The 19265-nt window shown below is 37.7% G+C and overlaps 3 protein-coding genes across 4 annotated transcripts; 1 reads left to right on the plus strand and 2 right to left on the minus strand.

Moving 5' to 3' along the window:
- Positions 1-268: 268 nt before the first annotated feature.
- On the minus strand, positions 269-4891 carry LOC17891274 (sodium/hydrogen exchanger 2). The gene is given in 17 exon segments (XM_023786336.1): positions 269-851; positions 1108-1123; positions 1125-1189; positions 1290-1352; positions 1436-1574; positions 1666-1767; positions 1875-1975; positions 2079-2145; positions 2220-2266; positions 2369-2563; positions 2647-2693; positions 2790-2849; positions 2946-3043; positions 3497-3615; positions 3732-4037; positions 4200-4233; positions 4463-4891. Coding segments are annotated over 15 exon segments (1635 nt in total). The 5' UTR covers positions 3909-4037; positions 4200-4233; positions 4463-4891; the 3' UTR covers positions 269-512.
- Positions 4892-6911: 2020 nt separating this feature from the next.
- On the plus strand, positions 6912-11613 carry LOC17891930 (conserved oligomeric Golgi complex subunit 2). The gene is made up of 12 exons (XM_006296623.2): positions 6912-7417; positions 7623-7823; positions 8353-8689; positions 8972-9133; positions 9280-9379; positions 9467-9682; positions 9769-9874; positions 10151-10351; positions 10536-10640; positions 10736-10861; positions 11054-11188; positions 11278-11613. The coding sequence occupies exons 1-12, from the start codon at positions 6938-6940 to the stop codon at positions 11389-11391; spliced, it is 2283 nt and encodes a 760-aa protein (XP_006296685.1). The 5' UTR covers positions 6912-6937; the 3' UTR covers positions 11392-11613.
- A 107-nt stretch (positions 11614-11720) lies between these two features.
- LOC17892414 (protein HASTY 1) lies at positions 11721-19043 on the minus strand. Of its 2 annotated transcripts, XM_006299880.2 has the most exons (22): positions 18848-19042; positions 18370-18471; positions 17831-17974; positions 17654-17734; positions 17494-17563; positions 17119-17189; positions 16881-17044; positions 16714-16785; positions 16391-16628; positions 15963-16025; positions 15576-15863; positions 15360-15473; positions 15129-15255; positions 14870-15039; positions 14632-14733; positions 14101-14204; positions 13724-14009; positions 13373-13614; positions 12774-13277; positions 12394-12688; positions 12096-12276; positions 11721-12012 (listed from the first exon to the last, which is right to left on the minus strand). In XM_006299880.2, the coding sequence occupies exons 1-22, from the start codon at positions 18956-18958 to the stop codon at positions 11957-11959; spliced, it is 3585 nt and encodes a 1194-aa protein (XP_006299942.1). In that variant the 5' UTR covers positions 18959-19042; the 3' UTR covers positions 11721-11956. The 2 variants fall into 2 exon arrangements, with proteins under 2 accessions (XP_006299942.1, XP_023641337.1); XM_023785569.1 differs by lacking the exons at positions 11721-12012; positions 12096-12276 and having other exon boundaries at positions 12449-12688; positions 12779-13277; positions 18848-19043.
- Between the last annotated feature and the right edge of the window lie 222 nt (positions 19044-19265).

Below are 19265 nucleotides of genomic sequence, written 5' to 3' on the forward strand. Positions count from 1 at the left end.
CGACGTCGTTCGAGATTTTAGATGGGCCTGCATAATTGACTCGGCCCGTTTGGCATCTCTCGTGCCAAATTAACCGGTTTGTTACATGCCCGAGTGATTCGGTTCTCCAAAATTTTAAAGACTAATCAAATCACTCTTAAATTCATGCGAACCCGGTCCTAATCAAAACTTACCACTCGGAATGAAACCCCATGGGCACGTTCGAACTTGGAAGTTTAGAACGTACACAAACTATTCAATCTATCAACAAAACTGAATCAAATCATACTAATCGTGAGATCAAAGCGAGTTATAGAATATTCGAAGTTCTCACCAACAACAACAAATCCCATGAGGGCAAAGTCAAAAACTTACAAAGAAATTGTAGTTTTTCGTTAAACAAAACAAAGACTAACAGTTAATATATACATAAGTCCCACACGTCTCTCCAAATGTAAGAAGCTTCTTCATTCACTAATATTAGTAACTTTTTACATAAGAAAATAATATAAATTTCTAATAAGTTTCTGTAATCAAGGTTTACTAAGATCATGGGTGCTTCTCTCAGTCGGAGAACCAGGGACAAAGGGAACGAAACCGCGACCACCAAACACTGGACGCATGAAGGCATCATCAAACTGTCTCCAGTAGTGGTGGACAGTGCGTGTGGGGCGCATCAGGAAACCGCGAAGGCTGTTTGGTCGTGGCAAGTCCTGGTGTGTCCCTGGTAACTCAAATGAATCTAGCTGCTCGCCGTCGAGGAGCGGAATGTTGATTGATTTCGGAGTGTTATCGTCTGATAACATACTGGTGGTCGCTTTTTGATGTGGCATGAGGTATCTGATCAGCGGTTTGGTCAGCATTCCAAACACCTGAAACCCATGGAATCAAAAGTATATGTCAGATCTCCGGTATCAGATAAACCGAAACAGGATTTATTGCAAGTGATCCCGATCTTCTGGATACAGAAAAGGCAAATCTGTTCTAGCCATATTAGGATACAGAAAAGGCAAATCTGTTCTAGCCATATTAGGATTTGATTCGGCTTCTGGACTGTTTTATCTACATTGACCACCGCCTTAGAGAAAATGGATCTTGTATTCCAAACCTGAGTGGGAGATATCTTACCATAGTGCTAAATAACAACGGTTATTGTACTGGTAATCATGATTGCATTCCCCCGCAATTCAGTGTGCCCTGATCTTGTAAACTGCATTAGAGAGCACAGAGAAATAAAGAAGTTCAGAGATCTGTAAGATATTCACCAATCATCTTGTGGCTGTTTGCTATCCATTAAGCTTTCAATGTACCTTATTGTATGCAAGAGCCATAGATACAGCACCTCTCATTAGACCAGCCCACCAGATCACAATCTATCGAAGAAGTGAGATATGATAAATAAGCATCAACAATGCTATAAACTTTGAATCCAATAGACAAAGTATATTGTTAGTACTTGCTGCTTGATGTCAATTTTCTCGCTCTGATTCTTCTTGGATAAATTTGATAAGAACGAAAGAGGAAAAACAAAAGCTGCTCTTCCAAGCATGACTAGACCCATTAGAATTGAGCTCACTGCAACTGATGTCCCTGGGCTGTCCAAAATTAAACAAAGGAAACATTTAGTGATTATGCAAATATTCATTGAACAAAAAGAGAGATAATGTTTCTATTGAGTGTCCATACCTATCACTCACGAATCTCCATTTCTCTATGTCCAATGCATCCATTCCAACGTAAAGGAAAATAAATGTCTCAGCAAGAAACGACAAAGTAGCAAAGGCATGCCTGTATCAATCGTATATGCAGAGAAGGTAAGTACGTACTAAAGATGGAACACGTTTAAGACCCTTTGTCTTCAAGCAAAAAATGTAGAAAAATGTAGATCATATTACTTGGTAGTTATTCTTGAGCTCTCAGTTACATTGTGCCAGGTGTAATGGGACATCACAATCCCACAGAAAAATACAGTGAGAATACCACTCAAGGCGAATAACTGCAACCCAAACAAAATAACATCAATAACGTATTCTTAAGGTAAAACTGAATGTCTCTATACCTAAATTATGGAAGTGATATAAAACTTCACAGAATCTAACCTCAGCAAGCATGTATGAAAGATACGCCATAAGCATCATGAGGGCAACTTCTCGATCAGTCGAGTGCCTAAGAAAGATATCCAGTTTAGACCACATCACAGAACAGGCAATTCACATATGAAGCTAAAGTGAATTATCAACCTTCCAAAATATAGCTTCTTGATGACATAAGCACTTATCAGACCAGTCTGCAAGATGAACAACAAAGATTTTTAGTTGTAGATGGTTTCAACAGACGAGCATGTAAGTAGTAGCCAGAAGAAAGAGTAGTAGAGAGAAAATGGGCTTACTGCAACACCAAGCAAGGTGCTCAAGAGAAACAGATACAAGAAGTTCCCAAGAAATTTAAAAGCTGCTTCATGGTTAAGGTGGGTGAGGTCAAAACTCTGAATTGCATTGAAGAGCACAACAGATGTGGCGTCGTTCACGACGCCCTCTCCAAATACAAGACTGTAAAGCAGAGGTGTCTCATCTTGATTAAGAACCTATAGCACAAAGGAACAAGAGTTTTTGTTAGTTACACTTTCTGGCCATGTAGGTACTTCTGATATTTGGCGAATCACATTACCTGGAGTGTGCATACAGAGTCGGTTGCAGCAAATATGGCACCAATTGCTGATCAACAAACACAAAATAAATAAAGTCTTCTCGAACAGAAATCGATAAAGTATAGCAATAGAAATAAAAGAAAAACTCGTAATAACCAATTACCAAGAAAATCACCCAAGTCAAAGGTCCCAATGTCTAACTTCTTAAAGAACTGTATTGCACCTGTTTTAAACACCACATGAATACAAATGATCCACAATTACTAATCCAAAATAAGGCTTCAACAGGTCCAATTACAGGGAGTGGGGAGTAAGATACCTAGAGATATTATGGTGCAGGAAACTACAGTCCCGATGGCGCCAAAAGCCATAATAGTTACAAAATTTCGGAAAAACTGCTTCTTTTTAACTTGAAACCTAAATACACACGACAAAGAAATAATTATGGGTCAGGGAAAGATCTGAAAATGTAGTGTAAGAAAAGCTCAACCATGTCTGCATGCATTTATGACAAAAACATAGCAGGACCACCTCTATGTAGATAAATCAAACTAAAATTGACCATAAACATTATAGCCACGTCCTGTTCTGCAGTCACAATCACAAGTACTGGTGTATGAGAGCATATTCATAGAGTCAGCAATAATGCAATAAGAAACTGATTTAAAGTAACATCTCTCAGTAAGAATTCCGAAAATATACAGATATTTATTTGTTTCTACTCCATTGTGTATTTTCCATCTGTTGTGCAAAACCCAACCAAAACCAATACTTCAACAAAAGACCTATCAATTATAGAAGTAAGACCAAAACTATGAACCTATCATCAAAAGCAAGAAGCACATGACAAGTCTTGATGTAGACACTTACCCTGCATTGAATATAATGGGTGGCAAAAGATATATAAAGAAAAGATCTTCACTGAAGACCAACAAATGAGAGTTTTTCCCTCTACTAAGCAACAAAATAACGACACCAGTACAAAGCCCCTGCGGAAGTCATTAAAGATGAAACATTGTGAAGTAATATCCAGAAGAGAGAGCTCCTACAGTAACATCTTTAAGTGGATTGTAAGCCTAAGAATGGACGGATGAAGTGAACTTACAATCAATAAAGCTGTAATGGATTCGTTCATCCATCGATTCTCCTCCAAAAGATGCCCAATGACGATACAAGCACATAGAAGGGCGACAAAGAGATTCAGTGAAACCACAGAGGCGTGATCAGAGGTTGAGAGGGATAACATTTTAGATGTTACAGAGGCGAAATGAGAAGCCAGCATAGTCACCTTCTTTTTACCCTTTTAAAGTATCTTCACAAAGCAATCTATTAAGACCTCAAAGAATATCTGACTGGGTATTAACAATCTCTCATCTTTCCGGACCCTCCATTCCAACAACTTGCTGTGTTACTATTACACAACAAACAAAACCTCATAATCAGCAATACAAGTAGACCAATTGTCCTTAAAAGAAGAGCTCCTTTGGCATCAGGAAACATATTGGGGACAAAGAAATAATCTTATTGTAGAAATCAGTGACGTCGAGATAAAGTCTTAATCAAGATGAGACACCTCTGCTTTACAGTCTTATAAACCGCATAAGGACCTAACAGTGAAAGCAAAATCGGGAAATGTTGAGTACAAGGAAAGCAACGAATCTATAATCGCAAAAACCCAATTTTCTTACTTGTGAGAGCATTCGAATAAATAAAAAAACATAGGTTGAACTTAATCACAACTATTTGGTTTTCCTAGCTAGCAATCACACACAACCTCAGGCCTCAGCTATATATATACAGAGGAAGATCAGAAAAGGGTGAATCCGAATGGCAAACCTGAAGCGCTTGCAGATGATGTTATCACTTCCAGGAATTAGAATAGTTGTGATTTGCAGCAGCGAAACCACACAAAATACGTGAGAAGGAAGATATATACAGAGGAAGATCAAATTCGAAGCTAAACCCGAGAAACATTCATGTAAAAACACCAACGGAGACGCGATTGGAAAGAAAACGAATTTATCCCAAGAGAAAGCTAAAAGGATTTTTGTGATTTCGACCGGAGAATCAACAAATTCACGGCGAGACTGAGAAAATTAAACCGGAAGTTACACGTGGAGGGTGAGGAGATTGCTTTGAGAGAGGAGGAGAAAAGGATTCGTAACGCAACCGTAAAAAAATTTATTTGTGGAAAGGGAAACAAATAATAAACGATTTGGCGGCTTTATAGCCGTTATTTTGATTCGCTAGTGACTAGATCATTCTGGACTCTAGATGTATCAGAGTTACTGAGGACCTCGTCGTAGACAAGTAATCTCCTGAATAAACAATGTGAAGAGATATTATTATTATTTTTTCCTTATTTATTTATGATTCAATTGAGAGATGTTGATAAAAGATGAATAATGTAATAGGGGTCTGAATCTAGAAGGTGACAAAAGTTCATCGATCGAGCATGGCTCTTGTGTTCAACGGATATCTCATGATTTTACAGCCTTTCTTACTTTCTAATACGCACCACTAATGCGTTGTCACCATTTATGTGATTGGGTTTTTCTTCTTTCTATATATATATATTAGGCATGTCAATCGGGCTAGCCCGGCTCGGCCCGGCCCGAAACCCGTAAAACTCTCATATATATGAGTCCGGCCCGGCCCGGCCCGAAAAATTTCTGAGCCTATATTTCAAAGTCCGGCCCGGCCCTAACAGGGCTACAGGGCTTTTCGGAATTTTTTGGGCTTTATTTACCGATAAAAAAAATCAATTTCTAAGTTCATAATAATTTTTGAAAAACTATATTTAAAGGTCTACTATAAAAATAATGCATCAAATTTTAAATAACTTATCAATATTCAATAAAACTAACTTAATTTAAGAGAAAAAATAAAAGCCAAATAAATTATTTACACTTTAACCCAATAAAACATGGAACTAAAATACTTTAAAGTATAAGATAGAGTCAAAATTTAATAGATATTTTGATGATTTCAAAATCATGATACTTATATATATTTAGTTTTAGCTTTGTATAAAGATTTTAAAAGTAATAAGTAAGACTAGTAAGTAAATATGAAAATATAACATTAATCAAAAATCTTTTAATCAAACTAAAATATTCAAAAAAATCAAAATAAATTTGTATAAGGGCTTTTCGGGCCGGTCCGAGCCCGACCGGGCTAAGCCCAAAAAACCCTTTAGCCGAATGGGCTTAACCCAAAAGGCCCGGTTTTTTCTGGACATATATATTTAAGCCCGAGTCCGATGTTTTTCAGGGCTGGGCCAAACTAGCCCGCGGGCTTTACCCCTAATTGACATGCCTATATATATATATACTTTTTTTTTGTATTTGTTTTTCTAGATTTTTTTTTTGTTTTTTTTTTGGTCTTTTTTACGAACACCGTGATCTTTTTAATTTAGAAAACAATATACTGTACGATTTTCGATACTGGTCCACGACCGAGTAGGAAGAGTACACAAATTTCCTAAGAACCATAACGACAATATGAAACTTGTTAAGCATTTTAATATATACGTCTGCGTACGTACGGTATGTTTTATGTATAGCTTAATTTCTAACTAAAACTACTATTATTATTTTTGCCGAAGGCGGTCTGAGCAAAATTTTATATTCCAAATAGGGCAAGTGATATAAATATTCATCTGCACATGTAAATAGTCAGTCGGTTACTACCTGACCATGACATTCTCCGACTTTAGGATCCAAGATATTGTCTTATTCATCTCCAAAACTTAATATATATAATGAAACTATGATCCATATTACAAGACCTTTGCTTTAATTATGACATATGGAAGCTATCTTAATAATTATGATATTGTTTTATTCATCTTCAAAACTTAATATATAATGAAACTATGATCGATATTACAAAACCTTTGCTATTGGAAGAGTATGTACTTAAGGTTAATTAAGAACATAAACAAATTAAAGGTTATCAAATGCATCTAGAGCATCCAAGAAGAAGAAGAAGATGAAGATGAAAGATGGTTTTTTTTTTTTTGGTTGGACTTTTCGTGTTAAAAAAAAAAAAAAGATGAAGATGGTTTTCATCTCGGTCTCTTGTTTATAAATTTACAACACGCCTCACATTTTTGTCAAGAACATTTCATTTTAGTTGCACCAAACCAAACCAAACTTAACCGGATTTTAGATCCTCCCTTCCTCCGGTTTGGTTGGATTGAGTAAGCCGACACGCAGTTGAGCTCTATAAGTCGGATTCGGCACGCAGTCCAACATAGATATATACGACTCAATATCTGGCCCACACAGAGGAAACATCGAATCGATAATGTCAGGTATGGTCGCGACGTTGCCGTTGTCGTCGCCGTCGTCAGCACCGAGATCCGCCTCAGAATTCTTCTCGGATCCTTTCGAATCTCATCCTCTATGGTTCAAGCCTTCCCTATTCCTTTCCCCTGGCTTCGACTCCGAGTCTTACATTTCAGAGCTCCGCACATTCGTTCCCTTTGACACTCTCCGATCCCAGCTCCGGTCACACCTAGCATCCCTGAACGGCGAACTTGTTGACCTAATCAATCGAGACTATGCCGATTTCGTGAATTTGAGTACTAAGCTCGTGGACATCGATGCCGCTGTTATCCGCATGCGAGCCCCGCTCCTTGAGCTCCGTGAGAAGATCACTGGATTTCGTGGTTCTCTGGAGGCCTCCCTTTTCTCACTTAGCAATGGATTGCATCAACGTTCCGATGCTGCTGCTGCCAGGGAGGTTCTGGACTTGCTGCTCAATACATTTCATGTGGTGTCCAAGGTACTCCTCATGATTTTAGTTTTTGAAAATCTTGTAATTTTCCACTGGGAAAGTGTTTGATCTATGCGTGATCGTTAATTGTTTTGCATTGTCGTTCCGTGTGTGTTGAGTAAAGGTGTTTCTTCGTTGCACTGTTGCTTCTTCTTCTTTTTTTTTTGGGTTTTAGATAATCTGAACGCTTCACGTAAATACATTGTAAATGTAGGTTGAAAAGCTTATTAAAGTTCTACCAACTGCTCCTTCTGATTGGCAAAACGAGGGTGCTAATTCCTTGGGAAGGAGTTTTATGAGTGATGACATTCCCACGCAGCAAGATGGCACAACCATGAGAGAAACCCAGAGCATGCTTTTGGAAAGAATAGCTAGTGAAATGAATCGGCTCAGGTTCTATATGGCTCATGCACAGGTCTTCATCATGCATTTTCTTTTCTTTTTGTTGCTGAAATATTTTTTCAAGTCACAGTTCCTTGTCCATCTCAAAGTATAGATTCCGTTAGGAACGCACCTCTGTCCCTTTTTACAGTCCTAAGTATAAAGCATCTGAAAAAATATTTCCGAGGAATATTTTGGGAGAATAGATGGTTCAAAATCTTTCTTTTCAGTCCAAGCCGTTCTTGACTTTCCAAGTTATAAAGAGGATAGAAAACTCTTGTGCATCTTATATGATAATGATGAAAGAGGCTTCGTCTATATATAGTGCATTTAAGTGTAGTCTCCTGGGGTCCAAACTAGCTATAAGTATAGGGCTTGGGTAGATCATTTCACTAGCTCTGAGATGATTGCTGACAAAATAAACAGGTTACATGAGATGCTGGTAATATGTTGTGTAATCGCTGGTGTTCTGCTAAACCCCCAGTGTACTTGTTAGCCTTCAGAAGACAATATAAAGTCTTACAACTGATGCTCATTATTTTTTTTCTGTTATGTCAGTACAGAACCTGCCTTTCATTGAGAACATGGAGAAGAGTATTCAGAGCGCTAGTGTGTTATTGGATGCTAGCCTGGGCCATTGCTTCATTGACGGGCTAAACAACAGCGACACAAGCGTCATTTACAACTGCCTACGTGCATATGCTGCCATTGATAACATCAATAATGCAGAGGAACTTTTTCGTACAACAACTGTGGCTCCATTTATACATAAAATTATTGCACATGAAACCTCAGCGGATGCTGCTGGAGCATCGGTAGATGAACTTGAAAACGATTACAAACAGATCAAGCATTTTATTGCAAAGGACTGTAAAATGCTGCTAGAAATATCTTCAACGGGTAATTCGCTCAAATTTTTGTGTGGTCATAGTTGTTGTAGATCTCCTACCACCCTTTAAAGTCAATATTTTTTCTAGCAAAGAAGTTTTCCTGTTATAAATTCTAAGAAGAAGTTTATGCAGTTACTCAGTAAACTAAATTTCATCGCTTATTATCTTCATATTTTTTATGTAACTCCAATTTTGTTTGTTAATCATAACTGGACGTTATTTCCTTCTGTATCTTGTCAGTTTTATTTTTTCACCAATTGTACTTTTTCTTGGTATCTTGCTGCTAAAACAGACAAATCTGGTTTGCATGTCTCCAACTTCTTGGCAAATTCAATCCTCAAAGAAGTTCTTTCGGCACTCCAGAAAGTCAAACCAGGAGTGTTTTCTCCTGGAAGGCCTACCCAGTTCTTGAAGAATTACAAGGCAAGCTTGGATTTCCTGACATATCTTGAAGGTAGAGTAACTGATCTAAAATGGCTTATCAGATGCATTGTGAATTGATATTCATGTGTATTATATAAGCAAAAAAAAAATATACTTGGTGGTGAAATTTTTTGTAGATAATTTTCAGAGTAGTGATACCTTATACTTTTTTTGAAGGTTATTGTCCATCAAGGTCAGCTGTAACTAAGTTTCGAGCTGAAGCTACATGTATTGAATTCATGAAACAATGGAATGTGGGAGTGTACTTTTCACTGAGGTACTCGAGAATTTCATAGATAGTTGTTGGCTTGCCATTAAAATACTGACTTATTCAGCTTCTCTAACTCGAAAATACATGATTCAGGATTCAGGAGATAGCTGGAGGCTTGGATTCTGCTCTTACTTCTGCTTCTCTTGTTTTTATTCAGGATTCTGACTCAGATAAACCGAGTTCGACCAACTTAATGCTCAGACAGAGCGTTACTCTTTTGGAGAGCTTGCGATCATGCTGGAAAGACGATGTTCTTGTTTTCTCTGCTGCTGATAAATTTCTTCGCTTGACCTTGCAGCTTCTCTCAAGGTTTGAGAAATTTGACTAGAATATAGTTATCTCTCGCTAATTTTTGTTTTAATTTCTCATTTTGGTGATGTGTTATTAACATGTAGATATTGTAATTGGGTGTCATCTGTGGTGAATACTACAAAGAGCAATGCCAGCCCGAGTCCTGGATGTGAATGGGCATTTTCAGCCACTGCAGAAGACTTTGTATACGTAAGTCACCTTTTTGGTGTGGAATGTTTCTCAGTTCCACTGACTTTGGACTTTTTGGGATTTCTGCAATTTAGTGTTTACTAATTCAGCTGCTGTTATGTTATGTGGAATAGCTTAATAACCGTTTTCATTTTTTTTTTGTTGGGAAGTTAAATATTTAAATAGAGTGACAAAATTGCTAGATGTAAACTCGAAATATCATGAAATTTGGTAACATAGATCATTTGGTTGATCATTCTATTTTATTGGAATATTCACATGTTATCTCCCTTGCAGGTTATACATGATGTAAATTGTCTAGTCTCAGAAATTCGTGGCAATTTTCCTGAACATATATCACACTATTTATCTTCATGCTCCTCTGAAGTTCTGGATGTGGTGAGGAGGAGCATTTTAGAGGGTGGAGAATCGTTAGAGAACGTCCTACCTTTAGTTACCAATACAATAATTGAAGTCATTGTTGATAAATCTGTTGAGGTAAATCCCTGGAGAAAACATCAGTCCCCTTGTTTAATTTATGCACTTCAAGATTTGTTTTTACTGCCTTAAGGAGCATCTAGACGAACAGTGTTGAGAACGATTTGCTTTATAGCTGGAAAGGTTACAGTTATTATCCTATTATTCAAGTCTGTAATGGTAAATGGTTTCTGTTTTCTTATAGGACCTAAGGCAGCTGCGGGGAATAATCGCAACATTTATGATGCCTAATAAACCACTACCTGTCAGGCACTCACCGTACGTCATTGGACTACTGCGTCCACTAAAGGTATTTTATCTTAGCTTTGAGGTTGCGGTCATGAGTTCATAGTTACTTGACTGATGAGTTTTGAAGTGTGGATAATTGCATCTTTTGCATTAAAGGCCTTTTTGGAGGGAGAGAAGGCTAGACATTACTTGACCCAAGAAACAAGGGAGGAGTTATTGCTTGGCACTGTCACTGAAATTTCCAGGCGATATTATGAACTAGCTGCTGAACTTGTTAGCGAGGTAATGTGTTTTAAACAGTTCATGAGTATTGTTGATAGATAAAACAAGTGAGACCCTAGCTTTGATAACTGAGATTTATCAATTTATAATTCAAGATAGAAAACACACCAATTAAAAAAATCGTATTAATTAAAGATGCAGATATTGTTAGTTTATTGTGTTTGTGTGGTAAAAGACGGTAATATGTTGCAGGCGAGAAAAAGAGAGACAGTGCTTCAGAAACACCGACAAAATGCACAGAGACGAGCAGGTGCAGCATCAGGTGTATCTGACCAGAATGTATCTGAAACAGAGAAGATGTGTATGCAATTGTTCCTTGATCTTCAGGTAAACCTCTTCATGGTGTTTCATTTTGTTCTGTGGAAAATAGTAGTTTTAGAAAGAAGTAGAATCATATGTTAAAATATCTTAACCAGGAGTATGGCCGAAACATTTCTGCGTTGGGGTTAAATCCGGCGGATATCCCGCCTTATCGTTCCCTCTGGCAATGCGTAGCACCTGCGGATAGGCAAAACACAATTAGTGTTTGAGGGGGAGGCGCACTGCATATTTTCATACAACATCATTCATCGGGGTATCATACATATATCTTATAATAAGAGCTAAGCTTCTTTTCTTTCGCAATGCATAATTTGCTGGCAAAACAGTGATTTTATTAATGTCCATCTCCATTGTCGGCACGCACCCATGAGATTCTCTGATTTTAGAATCTAATATCTTTTTATGACAAACAATTTATTTCATTTTCAACAGTCCGACCAGTAGAAAAGCTGACAGAACACAAAATTACCAAAATATTTGCGTAGGCTTTTCAATTGCTTTATTTGACTGTAAAATCCTACTTTTCTTTTGCGAAAAATCACGAAATCACCGATTGTTTAAAGACTGAGAAAGAAAAAAAAACGATATCACAAAACCTTTGCTTACGACATGGAAGTTTTTGGAGGAGTTTCCTCTTCCGTGTTTGTATAGCGTTCTCTCTTTCTATCTATGAGGTAACAGAAACCTGCGTCTCTATTGTTACATCTCAAATAAACTCTCTATACATATTCTGTACAACTCTCTAATTATTGTATGAACTTTAATGGCTTCATCTCACAAAAAACTCGCTCCAACTGTTTCTGGAGCGCTTGCTGGTAGACGCGATCTTGCTGAACGTAAAGAAAGAGGAAGCAATGTTTAAAATGCTGTTAAAACAAGATATATATCATACATGTGAAGCGACCTGGCTTACCTGTGACATTTGTGCTAATCAGATTTTTTTGAGCAGCAAGTGCTTTTAAGTTATTCCCAGTACCTAACAACAACAAGCTCCTCATAAGCTGCTTTTGTTCTTTGAGACTGGACGTTTTGGCTGCAGCTTCTTCAAAAGTATGCAACTCGTTTGGAGAGAGACAAGGGAGCGAAAGCAAAACCTGATATATACCGAATAAACACAATGAAAAACCAAGGCAAATGAAGCATCATCCAACTCTAATTCGAAAACAGCTGGCAAAAGGACAAAACCATGAATGCTTCTGGTTTAAACTCACCTGGCGAGGAGCTGGGTCTCTGTCAGAGAGGTAGATAAATATTTCACGGCATATATTAACTAAATCAGGGCTGATAATGGCATTAGACTCCATGCCTAAGCCGCGGATGACTGCAGTGAACAAATCTTTTGAAACAAATTCTCGTAGCTCCACGTTAGTTGTTAGTATAGCTAGAAGAACAACAACACCACAAAAACAACAGACTTTGGTGGTCGCTTCTCCATCTGTCCAGGTAAAGGCTTCTAAACAGATCTGCAGTGCTGGTAGAGCTAAGCTTTTGTGATTCAGGAGGAAACTACAATCCAATTATTTTTTCTTGTTATTATGTATTTTATCGAAACAACTTTTAATCGCAAGTTTATAAAGGGTAGTATACTTACCCTACCATAGAGTTGGATTTGAAAGCTTGAAAATCTGTGAGAGTAGACATATCCACACGACCAATATGGCCTGAATTTTCCAAAACCGGAACTCCTGTGTTTAGTCCACGAGAAGCCATTGTTGAAAAGAGAGTCGCAATTTCCCGAGTTAAATCTCTTAATAGTTTTTCTTCCATCACTTCAAGTTTCATGTCTGATCCACTTTGTATATCAAACAAGTCCGGAACCTTTGCTCTGCCCTCGTGCAGAAGACCCAGCCAAGATGAGCTGAGAGCTTGCTGACAGTGAATAAACAGTGGGTGCAGGAGCACTCTGAGCCATGAATCCCACATATCCGCGGGACAAGATTTGACTATATAACTTATATAGGTATGAATAAACAGCCGAATGTGCCTGAATTCCATTGACTGCAAATTTTCCATGAGTGCCATCGCAACATAGTTAGCATCTAAGCATTTAAAGAATGTCTCTCCGATGGTTGTTGATAGGCCCAGCACGTTGTATCTAAATGTGTAAACAAACACTGATGAGTTATATAAATGAGGGAATATCAAATGATCTATGTAAGGCTTGCTCAAAGGAGGATACTACAAACTCACCCACTCTCTCGGATACCTTTCAACCAGTTTCTTATATCAGATTCACTTGCCTCGGCTTTTCCTTCTTTAGTTCCATCAAAAGACCCATCAGCATAAACAGATTCGCCTTTTGACAATTTAGAATTTGCTTCACCCAGGAGACTGCATCGTTCTGCATCAGTCATTGTCATTGCTGCCTTAAGTTCTGGGGGTAATATTTGAATTACAGAGGGAGACCAAAGGGAATGAAGCACACGGAGTAGCTGTAGATATTAAAGAAAATGAATGTGGTTATGTCATCCTTGCAAAAACACAAACGAAAATCTAAGCATTACGAATTAAACTAAGCATGCCCATATTTTGAGGGCGTACTTTTAAGAGGGGTGGCAACATCCAAGAAAGATGATGTGCCATAGGATGTGAAGCTGGAGTTGTCACAGAGGTCTTGTTCAAATTGCTTTTCCTGTATCCACTTCTCTTGAGTGCTTTCTCAAAGAATGTAACAGTGTGGAATATAGACCACATCAATGATGTGTTGGAGCATAAACGAACAAGACCCATTGGGTCTGATAGATAATTGTTCTGCCACTCTGGTTGGATCCACTGTTGACTCAATGGTTCCAATAACCAAGCGAGAACTTCTTGCTGTTGTGAAACTCTGCGCCAGGTTTAGATTATATCTAAGAACATGACAAATCTGAAGCTGGACATATGCAATAAATTAAACTTCATTTTAAATAAAATATTACCCTGCTGAGGAAGCCATAATAAGAAATGCTTCACCTAGAATGTTATGTTCCCCACGGAGTAAAGTTCCTTCTTTTGCCAAATACCCCATTGTATCAGCAATACCCTGCGTAAAATTATGATTGTCAAGATGACGGTTGACATGACTTATTTGGGGATATAGAGGCAACTAAGAATTCTGCCACAAAAATGATACTCAAGCTTCACAAGAAAATGATAAAAAGTTTCTGCTTAACCAAAGATGTTCCAACAAGCAAGGAAAACAACCAATGAAAAATAATGATGCAGAGCAACCAGTAGCAGGGTGCCTGTTGCTTTAGTTTTCACAAGATACAGTAACCAGACACCTTTGATTAGAATTTTAGAACCAATTCAAAGAATTTTGTCTTCGTAAACTACAATAAGAAAAATTGTGTGGTGGTATATCCATATATCACCCCGCACCAGCTTAACAAATCATAAATTATGCAAACAGTTTTCCAGCATTTACTTGTCTGAGTTCCTAAATGTAAATGGTGACAGATCAAAGCTACCTTCATGTGAGGCAGAACACTTTTTTCTGCAGCTTTGGCTATTCTAATGAAAGATGTACAAATCTGCAATCTTGCAGCTCTAGATGTACTAGTAGCTGGATCCTGCCAATGAAACAAGTGTCACATAACTCATCCACACCTTCACTTGTGCACTGTCAAAAAATTGAAAAAGTCCTATTTGTTTGCACAAGGCATAAGCGTATGTATATAATATAAATAAAGCAATAATAAAAATAACCTTCACAATGTGTGGAAGAGAGGTGAGAAGCTCAAATAATTTATTGATGACACTTCCAACTGCATCCGGAAAATACTTAAGAAAAGGACCCATTGCATCCAGATAGTGCACGTGCACTTTCATAAGCTCTGGTTCATTCCTTTTTAAGGAGAGAAGCTGCTGAAGCAATCCTGACCCATCAACAACACAATACCGAGTATTAAACAAGCCCAGACATTGTAAACAAAACCTTGGGAAGGTGAAATATGCTGCAATATACCCTCATATACTCCACGCAATGCATGATGAACTTCAGAACATCCCCCCGCAAACTCATTTGATCCATCAAAAATCGTTGACACAATACAATAAAGTGCCAATTGCTGGCTTTCCATCACAGCTACATCCTGAGAATGATTGTATCATGAGCTTAAATATGAACTAGATCGTCAAAGAAGCTTCCATATAGTAGATATCTAAAGTTAACAGCTTTTAGTACTCGAGATAAAACCTGAAGAGGTGCTGGAGAAGCCAGTAGGTGCTTAATGAGTGTAATCACTCTTTCAGATATTTTGGTACTAGCAATGAGAGGCTTGTGAAAAGCAGTAAGCTTGATCAAGTCTAGCTGCACAAAAGAAAGAAGTTTGTAGGTAAGTGTTTGTCTGGAAAGTAAGACCCAACCCATTTGGTTGAGGAATATACAAGCTTTGATCGTTGAGGAATATACAAGCTTTGATCGGTACGCGCCAAATTCTCCCTTCCCTTCAAATTCATCACTCCAGAGTTCAAGGGGCCCAAGCGAAAGAGTAATTCCAGGAGGAAGTTTTTCTTTCTTGAGCATCCGCTGGAAAGATACATCCAGTAGAGCGCTAGAGATATCATCATTAATAAGACTTAAAGTCTTTTTCTTTTCACCATCAACCTGGCTTGAACTAATCATACCGCCAGTTGATGATCCCTCACCACTTAGATAAGCTGCAGCCATGGGTTTTGGAAGTGAATCCCGCATCAATGACTATAATCCAAAAGGAAAAGATGTTGAAATTAGCAACAAATATGTTTGTCTTTGAAATTTCCCAACGAAGAACGGAAGAAGGTTGGATTTACTACATACCAGCCAAAAGAGAAGTGCCTCAAAGTGAAGGCCCAACTTGAAGTGTTGGAAAAATCCAAGCATCTATACAAACATATTCACAACATGATTATTTGTGGAAAAAAATATAATAATGCAAAATACTACTGTTAACAAGAACAGAAGGATTTTTAAGTTATAATTTACTTAGATCCACAAACTATATCAGAAAGATTACGACACTAGTATACCCTTGGACTTAGCTCATCCAAGAACGAGCATCTAAGAACAAATTTCAAAGTGACCAGTTCAAAACAACAAAATTTGACTGTTCAGTATCAAACTTATTCTGTTTCAGAATGCCATTGCAGAACATAGACATACAGCGTTTTTTTCCAATATAGATTACTACCTTCAGCCTCTTCACTGAAAACATCCAGTTAAGTAACAAAAATAACAAATTACAATACCTGCTGAAGATAAACAGCCATAACACCACCATCAGAGGAGATGCATTGCAAGTTAGTTGAGCCTAAAGAGGCCATACTCTCACATATGCATTCTGCAAAAACATAATCATTTTCATCTATAACGCTTGAACTTGAGGAGGATCTACATAAGAATTCTCTGGAGACGTTCGTCAGGATCTGAAACAAATTGCTAATTGCAGAATCAAACTCTGCTGTAGAAGCATCACTGGGTCTTTTTCTACAGAAAAGAAAAGCTAAAAAATTTCAAAGCTGTCTATGTGTGCTCACGTTAGCACATCAGATCAAAAAACCCAGTCGCATACCTAGAGCAGACGAGTTTGAAAACCTCACAAGCGTGAAGACGGAAGTCAGGGGAAGAAAGTAAGAAGTTGCACCTATTATGAGTTTGCAACCACTTCATCAGTAAGGAAAAATATGCACGGCTGATATCAACAGAACTGTCTCTACAAGGGTGTCAATGAATACGTACCCACTAAGAATTCCATATCTGGCGAGATCTGGAACTGGAGCCCAATCAGCATATGCCATGATGGCATTCAAGCAAGCTATAACCACATCCGCATGCTGTTTTGCCAGGTCAACGTGTTTCCTACGAGCTTCACATATCGCAGCTCCAAAGTGTCTCTCAAGAAGCTGCATTTTAATGTATTCAGCAAATTACCATGGCAGCAAACAACTTTCGTGAGAGAAATTAATTGGTGGCATACATTATACAATAAAGGCAAAATCTCAGGCAAAGATTGAGTAAGTCCCCGCAACAATAGCCTACGTCTGTCACCTGAAGAAATGTTCAAAACAGAAGTTAGAAAGGAAGATGGAGCTGAATAAAAATGAAAAGGTTTATAACCCAAGAGGTACTTTCTTCAAAATGTCTGAGTTAAACCATAATGACAAAACCAGATTGAATATTAACTAAACTGAAAATCTTAAGTTGAGCATATGAATTACACAATTAACAAATGTTAGCATATGTGTCTTTCCATAACCGATTTAATTTGGTTTAATCTGAAGTTCAAGATTAGAAAAAGCTTCACCCTGCGGATAGACTAATAGAAAAAGTAAGTATATTTACTCTTGCGTACCTTCCAAGTCGTCATTGTGAATTGTAATATCTTCAGGAAGCCATCTCAGCGTCATCAAGACCAATTCAGCCTATTGTATAAGAAAAACAGATGGGAACATTTTTATTGGTCACCCCGACAAATAAATTATTATAGTAAATAAATGAAAAGAGCATTTTACTTGTAAGGGGCCCTGAGCAGACAAGGAAGTCAATAAAGTAAATATTTCTTGCCAAAGATCAGGTGCTTGTCTTCTAACAATCTGCAATAAGATAAAAGATATAAATCTGAGAAAGTGAAAGGAAACAAGTACCAATGATGACAGCAAGTGAAAACGCAGACCAATTTAAATTTGTACCTCCGCTACAAGAGCAGCTGACTGACTCTTAAGAGGCCAATTCTCGCATGCATTTGCAACCTCTGACATAAGTTCAACAGAAACATTAACAAGATCTGTGCACTCCGGAGGACTTAACTCGTCCCATCGTAGTCTGACCAGATGCTGGAAAAGAAAGATAGCTTCACAATAAGGTTTGTATGACCTCCTAAGAAGCTAAATTATGACAATCATAAAGCGCAAAACATACAGCACTAAGATATAGCAAAGTTTTGAGGTTCTATTCACTGGGATACATTATCTATTTGGAATATGAAAGTCTCCAAGTTTGACTTGGCATTCGAATTCTCTCGGCAGGCGTCTCCTGTTTGTTTTTTTTAATGCTATACTATGAGTTTTTTGGAATTGGATCTGTACATTAAAGAAACTTGACACTATAATCGATGTGTTCTAAAGCCCTCCTTAACCTCAAGCATCTTATCTAGTCCAGTTTCATTGAGCAAGAGCAGTTTTAAGTAAAAGACAAAAAAAAATCAGAAAGCAATACATATTTGAAAAACCTGTAGCATCTTAAAAGCATGCAGACGAATCTCTGGAGACCACTCCTTTTTCACAAAATGAAACGAAATATTTGCCAAAACCCTGACATCTCCAGATTTTATCTGCAAGGACCGCAGATTACTCAATCAAAACAAATCGGTCACAACTACTACTGTATTTTTCAAAAGATCAAAACCCGCTCCAACTTTGCAACCGCTAATGAAACAAAGTTAAGGCAAAAGTTAGGAAAATAAACAACTCTTCCTACCAGTTTGCACAAAATCAAGCTCTCAAATTCTATCAAAAATCGTTTTCAGTATATTAACATAATCTGAGGATCTAACTAAAAAGGTTCCTTAAAAACAAATCCTTAAAGCTTGATCATTGGTAAACCCACCAGCACCAGTTTACATCATATTCATAAACGAAACATGCAACACAGATAACGCAAATCGATCACAGAGCGAAAGAAGAGAGAAAATTCAAAAGAGCAATTACAGATTCCAGGAATTCGACGGCCGATTTGCGAGTGTCGGACGTGGAGCTATAATCGAGGACGGCGAGAATCGCTCGGGCGACATTACTCGCCGTTGAGCTGATATCGTCCATCACTTCCGACGAATATCACCAACAAAGGAGAGAGATTCCCAACACTCTTATTCCGAGTCTGATTTGGCTTTGGGTTTTGGGGTTTTACACGAAACATACGAATTTATAGTTTTTTTTTTTTTTTGGTAGGCGAATTTATAGTTTTCTATTTTTTTTTATTGATTATGGATATTTTTAATTTCTAACGCCAGCATACTTAGTACAAACTTAAATTGTGATTAAAGAAAATTTCTTCCGTAGGTAAGGAGAAGATTTGTTTCTTCATCGTCCAACTAAATAAAGATGAAAATCAAAAGGAAGCTAAAAA

Source organism: Capsella rubella, unplaced genomic scaffold (genome assembly GCF_000375325.1).
Source record: "Capsella rubella cultivar Monte Gargano unplaced genomic scaffold, Caprub1_0 scaffold_3, whole genome shotgun sequence".
NCBI lineage: Eukaryota > Viridiplantae > Streptophyta > Magnoliopsida > Brassicales > Brassicaceae > Capsella > Capsella rubella.

Bases quoted from the DNA above. Each gene is read 5' to 3' on its own strand.
- LOC17891930 (XM_006296623.2), top strand. From the start codon at position 6,938: ATGTCAGGTATGGTCGCGACGTTGCCGTTGTCGTCGCCGTCGTCAGCA. The intron at 7,824-8,352 runs GTCTTCATCATG...ATGTCAGTACAG, and splicing joins TCTATATGGCTCATGCACAG to AACCTGCCTTTCATTGAGAA. The intron at 10,862-11,053 runs GTAATGTGTTTT...AATATGTTGCAG, and splicing joins CTGCTGAACTTGTTAGCGAG to GCGAGAAAAAGAGAGACAGT.
- LOC17892414 (XM_006299880.2), bottom strand. From the start codon at position 18,958: ATGGACGATATCAGCTCAACGGCGAGTAATGTCGCCCGAGCGATTCTC. The intron at 17,975-18,369 runs GTTTTTCAAATA...TTTCTTTTCCAG, and splicing joins ATGCTTTTAAGATGCTACAG to CATCTGGTCAGACTACGATG. The intron at 17,735-17,830 runs GTACAAATTTAA...ATCTTATTGCAG, and splicing joins CAGCTGCTCTTGTAGCGGAG to ATTGTTAGAAGACAAGCACC.